Below are 14426 nucleotides of genomic sequence, written 5' to 3'. Positions count from 1 at the left end.
CTGCCCTAAGCCCTTCTCCCTCTTCCGGAACTAATTCCACTGACCTGATGTCAAGCAAATGCCAAATGGCCTTGCGCATAAGGGAACGTTTCACCAGATTTTTGGAGGAAGGGAAAAGACGGAACCTATTCGGGGGATGGGAACGAAACTCTAACTGTAAACCAAACTCAACTGTGTGAAAAACCCATGCATCAGTAGTCTTGTGCTTCCAGCGATCTGCAAACAAGGTAAGGCAGCCGCCGATCGGGTGATCTGACCCCAAATCACTTATTTCTGCGGAATGGATGGCCACCCCCTCCTCGAAAGGGACACCTACTGGGCTGTTGGTACCTGTATCTGTCTCTAGAACAATTCCTATCCCCTGTCTTAGATATCCGGGTGCAGAATACCTCGGCTGTTGGAAGTCCTGTTCAGGGGGTCAGTATGAGGACCTCCTGGGGTAGGGCGCAGGGCGTTGGTCAGAGTGCTTAGTCTTGGAGGGGAAGACCTTGCGCTAATTCTTATCCTTGATCAGGATAGGGTCAAGGAATGCTCCAAACAGCTTGTCTCCTGTGTACTCTGCCCCTGCCAAACGCCACTTTGCCCGAGACTCTGCTTGCCAATTGCGCAGCCAGAGGAGGCGCCTGGAAGCCACTGAAGAGGATAGAGCCTTGGAAGAATACTTGACCGCATCCCAGCATGGCATCAGCTGAAAACTGAGTGGCCGCCATCAGTTTCTTGATGTCCTGCAGTAGATGCACGTCGGAAGCAAGGGTTCTATCGCGAAGCTGCTCCAGCCAAAGCAGAGTGGATCTGTTAAAAAAAGAAGCAGCCGCCGCCGCTCTGATCGCCCACGTTACGGCCTGAAAGGTCTTGCGCAGGACCATTTCCGCCTTCTTACCTTCTGCCTTGAGACAGTTAGAAATATCACCGGTAACCACCGCAGAAGCGGAGGCCAGGCCAGCCACTGGGACATCTATGGATGGAACCTGCAGTGCTTGAGCAAAAGCTGCGTTAAGATTATAAAACCTGCAATCATTACTGCGTGGAGTGGGAAACATGCCAGGCTTTGCCCACTGAGATTTGAGCACTTCCATAAATAGTGGGGTCCCATAAGATGATTTTCTTCTAGAGGCTTGAAACTGATGCTGCATGCCCGATGAGATGTCTTGGTAGGGGTAATGACCGAAGAGAACGTGACCTGGATGGGGAAGGACTGACCTCCACCCTAAGCCTTCTGCCTGTCGCTCTGGTAATGCAGGGCTCTTTGCTAGGAGCTCTCTTCCTAGCAGATTTAGAAGTGGCCTTCTTATATGTAGGCCTCCCCCTTGATACCGGGGTTGGCCCCCGGCCGGTCTCCTCTCCTGGATCCGAATCCCCTGGTGATCTAGGGGCAGCCGCCTTCCCACTCCTCTCAGCCTCCACCATTGCTTCTACTTACAGACGTTGCCTTCTCACCTCCTCTGTATTCCAACCAGCTTGGCTCCTGCGCGTGGTCCGGAGCTCCTTCAGACTGGCGCAATCCGCTGCCTCGCCGCCGATCCGCGGCCTGAGTAAGCTGGCCCACTGCTGATCGAAGGGCCCTCCCCAGATTACCGGAGGAGCACAGGCCTGAAGAGAGGCTTTTTCCTTCCTGGCGGTGCTTGTGGACGCCTGCGGTGGCTGGAAACAAACACACCGATCCCTGCACCCCTCCACGTGCATCCCAAGATGGCCGCCATCCAAATGGTGACTGCCGACCACGCGGTCCGATGCTGAGCCAGCTCCGACCGAGCTATTCATTCAGTAGCCTCTGGAGCTGTTCCGCAGCCCCTACCGATGGAACTAGGGGTCGCGCTGTACTGCGCTCTCCAGCACGCGGCCTGGAGCCTCCCTTTAACCGCCCAGCGGTTCAGGGGGCTCCCCTGTGTGCAACAAGTCCGGCTTGTGCGAGGTCAAAACAGAAATTTAAACAGCACAGAGATGCAAGGAGAAAGGTGGGAGAATCACAAATGGAAAGGAACAAGACAAGATACAAGGACAAAAAAACCTCTAAAACCAAGTAGAGAGTCAAAAAGTTACTCCTTCTGGGTCGAAGCCTGAGGTTAATCTGGGGAGCCATGAGGAGGAAGCAGAGGGAGTGGCTTCAAATTTACCTCAGTCTCCGGGCAAATGGGCTGTGCTAATATCCACATGTGACTCCTCCCACGCCTCGCTTCAGAAACATTGTAAAATGCTGGGAGCCACCTGCAAACTCAACTCTTGGTGACCACAAGGATATTTTAATGTACTATTCTTGACAACCGTATGGAAGTGGTTGGTGTTTACTTTTTTACAGGATGTTTTTCTGTTCTCCGTTTAACTTTCAACGTGAGGTATTCCCTGGAAGTATCCTATCCAAATAACAACCTGATATTTGCTTAACTTTTGGGGATTGGACAGAGTTTACAAAAACATACAGACAACATTGATCTATTGCTTCGTACAGTAGTCCTTGACTTCAACAGTTCATTTGGTGATGTTCAAAGTTACAATGGTACTGCAAAATTACTTATGACTGGTTTTCACACTTACGACCATTGCATAAGTGGTCTTGTGATCACACTTATGACCATTTCATCCCCTAGTGATCAAAATTGAGATGTTTGGCTACTGACTCATATTTATGATGGTTGCAGTGTTCCAGAAGGTGGCAATCATCTTTTGCAACTTTCTGAAAAGCAACCTGAATGGGGAAGCCAGATTCACTTAGCAACCATGTTACCAACAACTGCAGTAATTCTCTTAATAACTGTGGCAAGAAAGATTGTAACATGGGGCAAAATTCACATCACAACTGTCTCACTTAGCAACAGCATTTTTGTTGTGTTTAAGTTGAGGACTACCCATAATTGAAACTTTAAACACTCCGTGTTCACATTCGTGCACAGAAATGGGGAGCACATATTTAAGAACGTTTGTTCACTATGAAGCATTTTTGCAGAAAACTGAAAAATAAAGGCTGCTTTTCAGCAAAAATCTCATAGATCGCAGTCAAGTCCCCATGGGACACTGCAATGCGGGCCAGTTGCCCAAAATACAGTCATGTAACTACAGGGGGCCCCTGGCTGTCAGAATTTTGACACCAGGTCATAGACTGAGGACTATCTATATAGTGGAACTGGAAAACAGTAGTGATGAATAGTATCTATTTATGCCTGTCTTTTAAAAGCAGGATGAAGAACATCTGCCATCAATTCTTCTCCTTTAGAATTAGAATGCTGAAACGGCTAGGTCAGGGGTGTCGAACTCGATTTCATTGAGAACCTCACCAGGGTTGTGTTTGACCTTGGGGGGGCAGGATGGGCATGGCAGTTCAAGGTCACTCGTGTCGAGGGTGCCTGTGGTGGCCAGAGTTCTCTGCCAGAAAAAACAGGCTCTCGAGCTCCATTTTGGCTGCGCCAATCTCCTGCAACCCTCTGCCAGAGAAAACGGAGTTGGGAGTGCTGCCCGCGGCCCTTGCAAGCTTCACTTTCAGCTGTGATGGCTCCATTTTCGGTGGCAGAGGCACTGCATACCGGTCTTTTGCTGTTTCTTGGGCTTCCCCATTGGCCAGATCTAGATACCCCATGGGCCAGATCCAACCTCCGGCCCTTGTGTTTGACATCCCTAGCCTGGGTAGTTTTCTAGTATTAAAAGGCAGCTCATAGCTTCTTATCTACCTATGAGAAACACATCTACTAAGTAGATAGCCAAATAATCTCATGGCAGCAAGTTACCTTTAACACTTTCCTTTAGCCATCACTCAAGATGGCTTAGCAATGTAAAAAGAATCCAGAACAAGGCCCTCTCCTCCCCCATGTAAAGTATGAAAAAACCACTGTGCAGGGCTACTGGCTGCTGGTACATGAATGAAAGAAGAAAATGTTTTGAAGTGACATTTTGAAATGAGAAAGAATGGATTAAGTAGCATTTCAGAATCTGCAGGTACCAGAGCAAAAGAGCTCACATTTTACGAAGTTTCTAGAAACAACTGAGACATGAACAAATCCTCAGATAATATTGAAATGTTCTTCAGCTTCAGTGCCTCCAGAAGATGTTCTGGACTCTTAATTTTCATTGGTACTTGCCAGGGTAGAAAATGGTTAGCAATGGTGGGCGTTAAAGAAAAAAAGGTAAGGGACAGAGAGCTGAGAAAAATAAAGACAAAACAGTTAAAGGACACAGATCTAAGGGCTATGGGCGTCCTGTTAAGTAGGAGCACTAGATCTGGTCCAACACAGACAAATGGGCAGAGTCCAACTCTCTCTGAGTCACGTTTATTCAGATCTGGACAAAGATGGGTCCTCCCATAAGGTTGGAAAGACCCTGAACAACTTCTTCAGCATGCTTTTATACTTTACTTGGTCCCTTAAGCAGGAAACAACTAAAGTACCAAAATATCCATGGCCATATTCTTATAGCAATAAGCATTTTTAGCAGATTTGATTTAAGATCTTTCGTGGCTTCCCTATCAACCTTCCCCACACTCAGGATACATGTCCTTTATTTCAGCCATTTCAATATAGGAATCAGAATCCCGATCAACACTCTCATAAATTCGTGGGGTTCAAACTCTTGTGACCCACAAGTGACTATGGGTGACAGGGACTGCAGTCCAACGTATCAGAAGCACACTAGAGTAGAAAAGAGTATACTACACCATAGGATTCTCCAAATATTAAACATCTGAGCAATGAGCTTAGAGATCTTACCAGTGCTTTGCTGAAAGGTTACTACTGCAGCCTTCTTCTCATTTATCTGTTCAATATGGAAGGTACTATCTCCCGAAAGAGCACTGATGTTATCTACCAATAGCGTTAATGTGTCCAGGTGAATATTTTCTTCAACATTTTCAAGAACTACTTGTGAAAATGTTTGAGGATAGTCAAGAATATCCTTCTCAGAATGTGGAGCATCCACAGTTGGCCCACTTGTTAGGGTAACATTCTTTGTTTGGCAGTCTTGTTTCACTTCTAATTTCAAAAAGGAAAAAATAAAAAGATTCAGCTGCACAGGATTGGTTTATATTTTTAAGTTACAGGGAGCCAGTTTAGTATAGTGGCTAAGTGGTTGGCCCAGAAGTCAATAAAGACTGAGTTCTAGCTCTCCCTTAGGCATGAAGGCTGACTGGGTGACTTTGGGCCAATCCCTAGTTTTCAGTCCAACCCACCACACCAGGATTGCTGTTCTGTGGAAAAAAATAGAGGGCAGGAGAATTAAGTACTGTATTTTTTGGAATATAAGACACACCTTTTTCCGTCAAAAAAAGACACTGAAAATCTGGGTGCATCTTATACACTGAAAACAGCATTTTTTGCCTCCTGAAATCCCACCCCTTCACCAAAATGGCCGTGCACAGTTTGTAGGAGGCTTTCAGAAAGCTCCTGGGGGCTGGGGAGGGCAGAAATGAGCAAAAAAATTGCCATTTTTTGCTCAATTTTGCCCCCCCCCCCAACCCTCAGGAGTACTTTATAAGCTTCCTAAAGGCTATCCATGCCCTTTTAAAAAAGGTCGGGGGCGTTTTTACAGAGTGCAAAAACTTTTCTTTTAAATTTGCCTCTTGAAAACCTTGGTGCGTCTTATACTCCGAAAAATATGGTATATTTTTGTAGTCCTGAATTATATCTAAAAAGGCAACATAAAAAAACACTACTTTAATAACATTACTTTAAAATTTGATTCACTTTACTGGTTATATTTATTTTTTATTTTAAAATGCCAGAGTATTCTTTTTCAAACATTCTAGCTTAATTATCATTCTCTTGGTTTAAGATAATTCAGATACAGTATTGATGTAGGAGACATTAACTCAATTCGACCCATGCTTACTGGCAACTAAAAAGCTACATCTACACACAATCCAAAGTGAATCATCAAAGTAAATGCTGAATTTGTTGAGTCTCCTTTAAAGCAACCCAAGCCAGTGGCTGCATATTCATTTTGAAGTAGAAAAATTCTATAGGTTGGCTATGCATTGTTTGTAAAAGGACCTTCCTTTTCTCTTAACATCTTTCACTATTATCAGGAAATTATGTACAGGTAGTTCGTTTAGTGATCAAAGTTACAATGGAACTGAAAAAAGCGACTTATTGCCATTGCCCACACTTAGGACCATTGTGGCATCCCCATGGTCACATAATGAAAATAAGATACTTGGCAACTGGCTTAGACTTTTGACAGTTGCAGTCCCGGGATCATATGATCACCTTTTGCGACTTTCTGACAAGCAAAGTCAATGAGGAATCCAGATTCACAGAACAACTGTATTACTAACTTGACAACTGCAGTGAGTCACTTAACAACAGTGGCAAGAAAGTTTGCAAAATGGGGCAAAAATCAGTTAACAAATGTTTCACTTAGCAATAGAAACGTTGGGCTCAATTGTGGTTGTAAATCAAGGACTATCTGTATGCTAATATTCTGGATGGACCGTTTCTCTCTGTAGTCACTTTACATATACTGCATACTGGTACTATGAATTTCAATCCTGCCCCTTTTTTATGCCAACAAGCTCCAAACAGCGAAATTCAGAAGAATTTGAACCTCTGATTTGTTATTTTCTATACTTTCAAAGTCCAGAACACTGCAAAAAATCTGCCTGGTGAATCATGTGCTCCTTGGCCTGTTAAAAACCAAAAAGCTGCTGTCATCAGCAACTGCTTCCATCTCCAAAATTCCCCTTGGTGCCAAAGTAAAATTGCCTCAATGTTTAAAAGTTGGATTTACCCATCTCTCTTGCTTGGCTTTCTTCTCTCAGAACCTAAAAATAAAAAGCAGAGGAGAACATTAGCATGCAAATAGACTGCCTGGAACTTCAGTATGGTATGAAATCCATGAGGTTAATGTTACCTTTTTAGAAATTATTTCCTTCTTAGGTACATTATCTTTTTTTAATAGTTTCATTGCATTTTTTCTTTTCCCCCCCATCATACATACTTTATGGACAGAGTGTTGACTGGGCCACATTTTATACATTTCTTTTATAATCATAATTTCAGTATATTCCGTATCTCCCCACTTTCATCTCTTTTATATTTTCCCATTAATCCATTTAAGCTTACATATCATGACTAATCTTTACAAATTAATCATTTTTAACCCTAGTTTTACTATACCAACTTCAATCATAGGTATGAAATCTATGAGGTTAATGTTACCTCGTTAGAAATTATTTCCTTCTTAGGTGCATTATCTTTAGCTGGGTCTGTTGTTTCATCCAGGGAGACCTCCAGCTTTAGTGTTCCTTTTCCAGCCAAGTCAAGCTCATGGATCTTCTGGGAGAGAACTCTTTGCCTCACTGTGTCACAAAAATAAATACATTACAGGGATCTTTAGAACATTTCTACTTCCAAAAACAAAGAGACAGAAAATGCAACCTTTGTGCCATCATGCTTAATACAGGTTAGTTCAGCAATCCTTTCTCTCCCTAGCTTTCTTGCATCAGTACAAGAAGTGAATTTTTAATTTAAGGTTAGCATTTTGTTTAATTGCTTTAAACAATTTTCCAAATCTTAAATGATAAATAAAGTTAAATATTAGGCTTGATGAGGATGGTACTTCCAGATCTGGAGTTATAAACTGTTTATTCAATGCCAAAGGGTAGTCATCTTTATCAGCGTCCCACAATTTTCCAAATCTTAAATGATCAGTTAAATATTAGACTTGATGAGGATGGTACTTATAGAGCTAGACTTAAAAAATATTTATACAATGCCAAAAAAAGTAGTTATCTTTAGATCTCTTTTATTAGCATTCCAAAATTTGCAGGTCTGAAAATAAAAGTTTTTAAACTGCTTTGGAAAGATTGGAATTGTGGAAGGGGCAAACGCGGTGGAAAAGACAGCGAGGAGGGGAAATAAGTGACTTTTCCTCCACCAAAAACTTAATTTCTCCTACAACTTTTCCAGCAATTCTCTAGGTAGTGTTGGATGAAAAATTCAAGTCCAGTTCCAAGCAGGGAATAAAATGGAGGCTGACTGGAAAAAAAGATTCTGTTTATTGGTGAACAGAACCAACACACACAAAGCTTGTGCAATTCTGGGACATCTGACCAAATGGAATTGAGAGTTGGGTGAGTTTTTTTATACCTTTTTGATTTCTATGTGGTCATGGCTGGATCTACAGGCAAAGGGGGAAATGCAAATCCGAGGTCTGTGATGGCGAACCTGTGGCATGCTGAGCCCTTTCTGCGGGCAAGCAAACTGTCATCCCAGCTCAGCTCCATCGTGCATGTGTGTGCACCTCCCACCACCTAGCTAATTTTCGGGTCTCTGCCGTGCATGTGCAGGGAGGGAGGGGGCATGTGGGAGCACATGCATGGGGGGGGAGTGTAGTGTGTGTGTGGCGCCTCCCCACACCCTGTTTTTGATCCCAGGCTTCAGGGAGGCTTGCTAGGCCAAAAACGGGCCACAAGGGGGGCATCCTATCGTGCTCCGTTTGGGGTCCAAAGAGGCTTCAGGAAGGTCTGCTAGGCCCAAAACAGGCTGTTGGCTGCATGGTGGTCCCCCCAGTCCATTTTTGGTCGCAGGAGGCTGCAGGGAGGCCTCCTAGGCCCAAAATGGGCCATAGGGAGTGTCACATGTGCAGGGGGCGGGGCACACGGGAGGGGGGTGTCACACGTGCATTGCATTATGGGTGCTTTCGGCAGGTGACAACAAAAGGGTTAGTCATCACTGTCCTAGGTGTTTGTCTGAGCTAATTTGTCACCTTTTGTTTGTTGCTTATCTGAGCTTCTGTCTTGACCCAGTCTTTCTGAATGGATAATCAAATTTGCATTTCTAAAAGCTGTCCTCTTCAGATTCTGCTTGGGGCAGAGAGACACCAGGGCTGGTTTCTGCTTCCCTTAAGATGTTTTTTTCCTCCAATTTCTCCTTTAGAGGAAATATTCTATCCTTCCTTTTTTAATATTCCCCCCAATATTTCATTCTCCAGGAGAGTGGATGGGTAGCTGGCTTCCTACAGTAGTCAGAAGAACTGTGTTTTAACTCAGCAAAACCGGCACTGTGATCCTGAAAACTAGCACTCCAGCTTCCTCTTCCTGCTCAGGGCATCTTTAAAACCATCGCTCCTACAGCAAAGCAGAAATGGGGGGACAGGCAGAGGTGGGAGGGGGAGTTGAAAATTCTCAAGGAATCGCATCGGGAGAGACAGAGAGGCGGGGGGGGGGAAGCCGCTTACCTTCCTCCTGGGCAAAGCAAACAAAGATCTGCCCCCCTTGCTTTTGGATCTCGCATTCTCCGCCTCCCGACTTTTTCCGGCTTTGGAAGTAGCGGAGAATTTTGTTTCTCACAATTTTGGGGGGATCGGGGCTCCCCCAGGTTCCCCGCAGCAGCACAGGAAAAGAGCACGTCTTCGCTCCCTCGGCCATTTTGCGGGATAGGGGCGAAGCCCTGCCAGTCTGGCTGACTGTCCAGCATTTTCACTTTCGTTTCCCACGATGAACGCGATTCCCAGAGTTTCTTATTTGTCACGTGTCCTCTGCGTGATAGACGGAAGTGACAAGGCGGCCACTCGGTATTTGGCTTCCCTTCACCAGCCACCATCGCCGGGTCGTTGGATCGTATTATTTTTCCAGTCAGTTCGAGCGCGATCCGCCACCTTTTGTTCCGAAACAGGTTCTGCAAACCTGTGATAATTCCCCTGCCTTTGACATTACGGAGCCGTGAAAAAAAGCCTTTAAAAAAATAAAATCGCGTAGGCGCATCGATTAAAAGAAAACCGCTATTTTATCTTTCACTTATCTCTCCGTTGCTTGCTTCCAATCCTCCTCCCCCCTTCCCTTTTCCCCACTCTCCTGGTTAATGCCTCGCTCAGAAACTGTTCGGTTGAATTCTTTCGAGTTTTGTTCTCCACTCAATCCCAAAATGAAGCAGCGGAAGAAATTGTTCCGTTTGGCACCGATGCGGGGCCCCGGATGATCTGTCCCGACATCAGGGTCAACTGGTGGATTCCCGGGACTACAGTATTATTGCCCTCCTCTCCAAGGCATGCAAACAAAAGCATCAGTCAGGTTTCTTCCTATGGCCAGGTCTTTCGAGGAATTGAGGTTTCCATGTATAGACTCTTCCCCAAAGTCCTCTTCGGTTGACTTCTGAAGTGCTTCAAACTTTAGAACTTGGCTCTCCTGCCTGATCTTTCCCAAGCAGGAGTAGGAGACCTCTTATCAATGTTGGACTGGTCCAAAGTTGTCTTCTGGTTTTCCATGTAGATGGCTGATTTTGAACAACTGTTTAAGGTCTTAACAATTCTCTCTCTGGAATCTACAGTGGTCTCTGAACTTGGTTGTTTGCTTTCAGAGGTTTCCTTACCTAACTAGGTAAGACCATCAGTGCTAGTGAGTATGGTGTGAGATTGCAATTTTTAAAAATGATACAGTTCCTCTTCTCCCTTTGATTAGAAATAGAAACTGGCAGAAACTAGGTCAGTTTTAACCCATCTCTCCAAACTCTCAAATTGGTGAATTCTGGGTGTTAACACTGGCAGGCAGCCATCACAGTGCCCAGAGGCATCCCTTAGACCAGGGGTCGGCAACCTTAAACACTCAAAAGAGCCATTTGGACCCGTGTCCCACAGAAAAGAAAACACCGGGAGCCACAAAACCTTTTTTACCTCTAAAATGAAGATAGCATTGCATATATTATTTTTCCCCCTTTATGCTATGTATAAAAACTATAGTGTGCTGCATTTATGGAATCAATGAACTGCTATAGAGAAAACAAAATTTTATTTCTGCGTGCAAAAACAAAAACATTTTGAGCTCCAAAAAAAAAAAGATGGGTCAAAAACTTCAATAAATTGTGTGCCAGCGGGTATTGCACATTAGCAGTTGTCCCGCATATTTTGAGTGACAGGGAGCCGCAGCAGAGGGATGAAAGAGCCACATGTGGCTCTAGAGCCGCAGGTTGCAGACCCCTGCCTTAGACTCATGGCAAAATAACACTACCAAAGTACTTTGTGTAGAACATTTCGGTAAACCCATTGTTTTATTGGGCTACTGGTTATAAGTATTTTTTAAAAGGTTCAGGAATACATCAGACAAGGATGAGGGGAAATTTAGTGGTTCGGGTGCACATGTGCCTTTCAAAGATGTGCTCATCTGATAGAGAAGGAAATCGCCTTAATTGTGCCCAAAACCTGCCTGACAAAACCCAGTGTGGGTCCGGCATTACATAGGCATGTTTGTCTCCATGTCTCCTAAAAATGGCTAAAAATGATCACCAGGGCTGCAACTGGTGATCAGAAGGGGAGATGTCGGCAGCTCTATAGAATCCAGATGTTGTCTAGATGGAAGGAAAATTCAACAGAGAAGCTGCACTGCTGAGCATGTGGTGGGATAACTTGAAAAGTGCTACTTTTGCAAAGGAGCAAAGAAGCCTGCTTGCAAATTCACTCCACGCTGGCGTAGTTGAGAACTCAGAGTGACATATCAGTTCAATGCAACTGAGAAAGCATTGTCTGTCTTCAAGTCCCACTCAATTTACATTTCTGATCTTCCCATCCTTTCCACAAGGAATTCAGGGAGATGTCCATGGTCCTTCACCTTCAAAGCCCACCCACACAACTTGTCTTTTCTGGAGGACTGACTTAGAATTTCTTAATCCAAAAGAACATTTTATTTTAACTGGCAGGCAAATGCTTTAATATGAAGAGTGCCTCTAAGCCCATTTTCTTCTGCCCTGATCACCACTTCTAGAATGGCCCCACCAATCCTTCTGTGGGTGCTCACTGCACTGATTCCCAGGGTTTCTGGCCACTTCGTTGGGTGGTGCATCTCTCATGCAGGCACCCTGTCTCCAGCAATAGCCAATTACAGTCTCCAAAGAGTCCTAAATAACCAGCAATTTCCAAACATCTTTATTTCCATTTAGCCACTATAGATAAAAGTTTCCTTCAAAACAAGTTTGACTATGGTCATGGTTTCTCCATCCACTTCCCCAGGCATTCCGCCTCTGCTATCAGGAACTTGGAGTGAGTGCCCCCCTGGCAGTTGACATGTGCCTTGGTGGCCACATTGTCTGTCAGCAGCATCACGTGTTGGCCCTGGATGGTCGGTTGAAAGTGAAGGAGAGCTAGCCTTGCCGCTTTTAATTCCAGCCAATTTATGCTGTGTTTGAGATCACCTTCGGACCACCTGCCCTGGGCGACCTGAGTGTCCAGATGTGCCCCCCATCCGAATAGGCTGGTGTCCGTAGTGATGGTTAGGCGATGTGGTTTGCGGAAGAGACTGCCCTTGGCCAGCGCAGGAGAGTCCCACCACCGATGTTGGACTTTGAAGGGAATTGGGATCGGAGATGGGGAGTTGCTCTTCTTGGTCCTTTGGTGGGGTAGAAGGCACCATTGCAACTGTTGTGAGTGCAGTCTCACCCACGGTACTATCGAGAGGCAAGAGATCATCTTGCCTAGGAGTTTCGACAGCAGGACTATGGGCATGGTCCAGTGGTGGGTTCCTCCCGGATCGCACCGGATCGCGCGTGCTCCCTTTCAGCGCTCCACCTGGCTTGCGCGCTCCCTTTCAGCGCTCCACCTGGCTTGCGCGCTCCCTTTCAGCGCTCCACCTGGCTTGCGCGCTCCCTTTCAGCGCTCCACCTGGCTCTCGCGCTCCCTTCCGGCGCTGAAACCGGAAGTACAGTTTTGCCCGGCCCTGGCGAAGCAACGACGCCTGTCTGCGCTCCACCAGCTCGGCTGGGAACGGAGATGTTTCCTCAGCGGAGCGGAGCGCCTGAAAAGTCTTTTCAGGCGCTCCGCTCCGCTGAGGAAACATCTCCGTTCCCAGCCGAGCTGGTGGAGCGCAGGCAGGCGTCGTTGCTTCGCCAGGGGCGGGGCAAGACTGTACTTCCGGTTTCAGCGCCGGAAGGGAGCGCGAGAGCCAGGTGGAGCGCTGAAAGGGAGCGCGCAAGCCAGGTGGAGCGCTGAAAGGGAGCGCGCGCGATCCGGTGCGATCCAGCAGGAACCCACCACTGGCATGGTCCATAAGGCTTTCACCTGAAAAATCAGTTGCCTGAGGCTGGAGATTCGCTCCTGCGATAGAAAGACTTGGCAACTTACAATGTCTATGATGGCACCGAGATGCAACAACCTGGTGGTGGGGGTGAGGTGGCTTTTGTCCGTGTTGATTGAGAACCTGTGGACTTGAAGGGCTCTCATGGTTATCTGGAGGTCTCTGACTGCTTGCTGGCAGGACTGTGATTGTATGATGATGCCGTCCAGGTATGCTGGAAGCCTCACTGGACGCGACCTCAGGGACTCTACCACAGCTGCCAGGATCTTTGTAAATGTTCTGGGAGCTGATGATAGGCCGAACGACAGGGCCCTGTATTGATAGTGCGTTCCTGCATAGTAGAATCTCAGGAACCTGTGATGGGCCTTGCGGAAGGGATGTGAAGATACGCTTCTCTGAAATCTATTGATGTTAGTAGGTCCCCTGGCCTGATGCAGCTCAAGATTGACTGGAGAGACTGCATTTTGAAGTGTTTGTACGCTAGGCGGTAGTTCAATCTTTTTAGATCCAATATCCCCCTCCACCCTCCTGAGTTTTTTGGAACTAGGAACAGGATTGAGTAAAAACCTGACCCTTCTTGACCTGGTGATACTATTGCCCTTATCTCCCGAAGGTGCTGGATCTCTTGCTCCATTAGGGACCTCTTGGCTGGGGAGGAAGGAGTGGAGCAGCGGATGAAGTGGCGATGGGGAGGGGAAATGAAGTCTAGGGTCAGACCCAGACGGATTGTCTGAAGAACCCACTGGTCTGACGTTGATTGCTCCCATCAGGCCTGAAATAGTTGCAGGCACCCTCCGATGGGACTGTCAACTGGCTGTCACTTATAGTGACGGAAAGGCTCAGAGCCTGATCTGCCACGAAAGGGCCGCTTGGAGACGGGTTGTTGTCTGGCCCTGTCCTGAAAAGGCTGACGGTCCTGTGACCAGTTCTGTCCCTGATTGTATGGACGATGGTACTGACCGGTGCTAGTGGACGGTTCTGAGGAATGAAAGGGTTGCTTCCTTATATAGAAATTCTCTGGTTGGAAAATCCAAGTTAAGGTTAAATTTCTGTTAATAAGCTGGAACTACTGAAAATGTGTCCACTGGTCTAGAACTGAATTGAAAAATCTGAGGAGCCAGAAGAGGAGGCATGGCTAAAGATCTTTCAATTCAGTCCAGGGCAGTCAGACAGAATTTAACCCATGCTTGGACTCTCCAAGCAGCGCACAGGAAAAAAATTCAGGTTTTCTATAGGGTTACAAGCTTTCCCAAACCCACTGATGGTCCTCCAATGAATTCCAGTTCTCATCAGCACTGCCAATTAAGGAACTGAAACATCTGAAAGACTATCCAAACTGAACTCCTGTTTAAACCCCAAATCTCTCCTAAAGCTATCATTTACATAGCCCAAGAATAACCTGTGAAGACCAAACACATTTTTTCCAGAAAAAGTTTATTAGACTAAATGA

The 14426-nt window shown here is 45.9% G+C and overlaps 1 protein-coding gene across 1 annotated transcript in view; it reads right to left on the bottom strand.

Moving 5' to 3' along the window:
• The window catches only part of PARP14 (poly(ADP-ribose) polymerase family member 14), a 48821-nt gene extending 39444 nt beyond the window's left edge, over nucleotides 1-9377 (bottom strand). Inside the window, exons 1-4 of the mRNA XM_081934016.1 lie at nucleotides 9157-9377; nucleotides 7137-7276; nucleotides 6706-6739; nucleotides 4692-4952 (exon numbers count right to left, since the gene is read on the bottom strand). Coding sequence (XP_081790142.1) covers nucleotides 4692-4952; nucleotides 6706-6739; nucleotides 7137-7276; nucleotides 9157-9346 — 625 coding nt within the window. The 5' untranslated portion in view covers nucleotides 9347-9377. The remainder of the gene's footprint in view (nucleotides 1-4691; nucleotides 4953-6705; nucleotides 6740-7136; nucleotides 7277-9156) is intronic.
• Between the last annotated feature and the right edge of the window lie 5049 nt (nucleotides 9378-14426).

This window comes from Natrix helvetica (assembly GCF_964273705.1).
Source record: "Natrix helvetica genome assembly, chromosome: 1".
In the NCBI taxonomy this organism is placed as follows: Eukaryota; Metazoa; Chordata; class Lepidosauria; order Squamata; family Natricidae; genus Natrix; species Natrix helvetica.
This window is presented reverse-complemented; position numbering and strand designations above follow the sequence as displayed.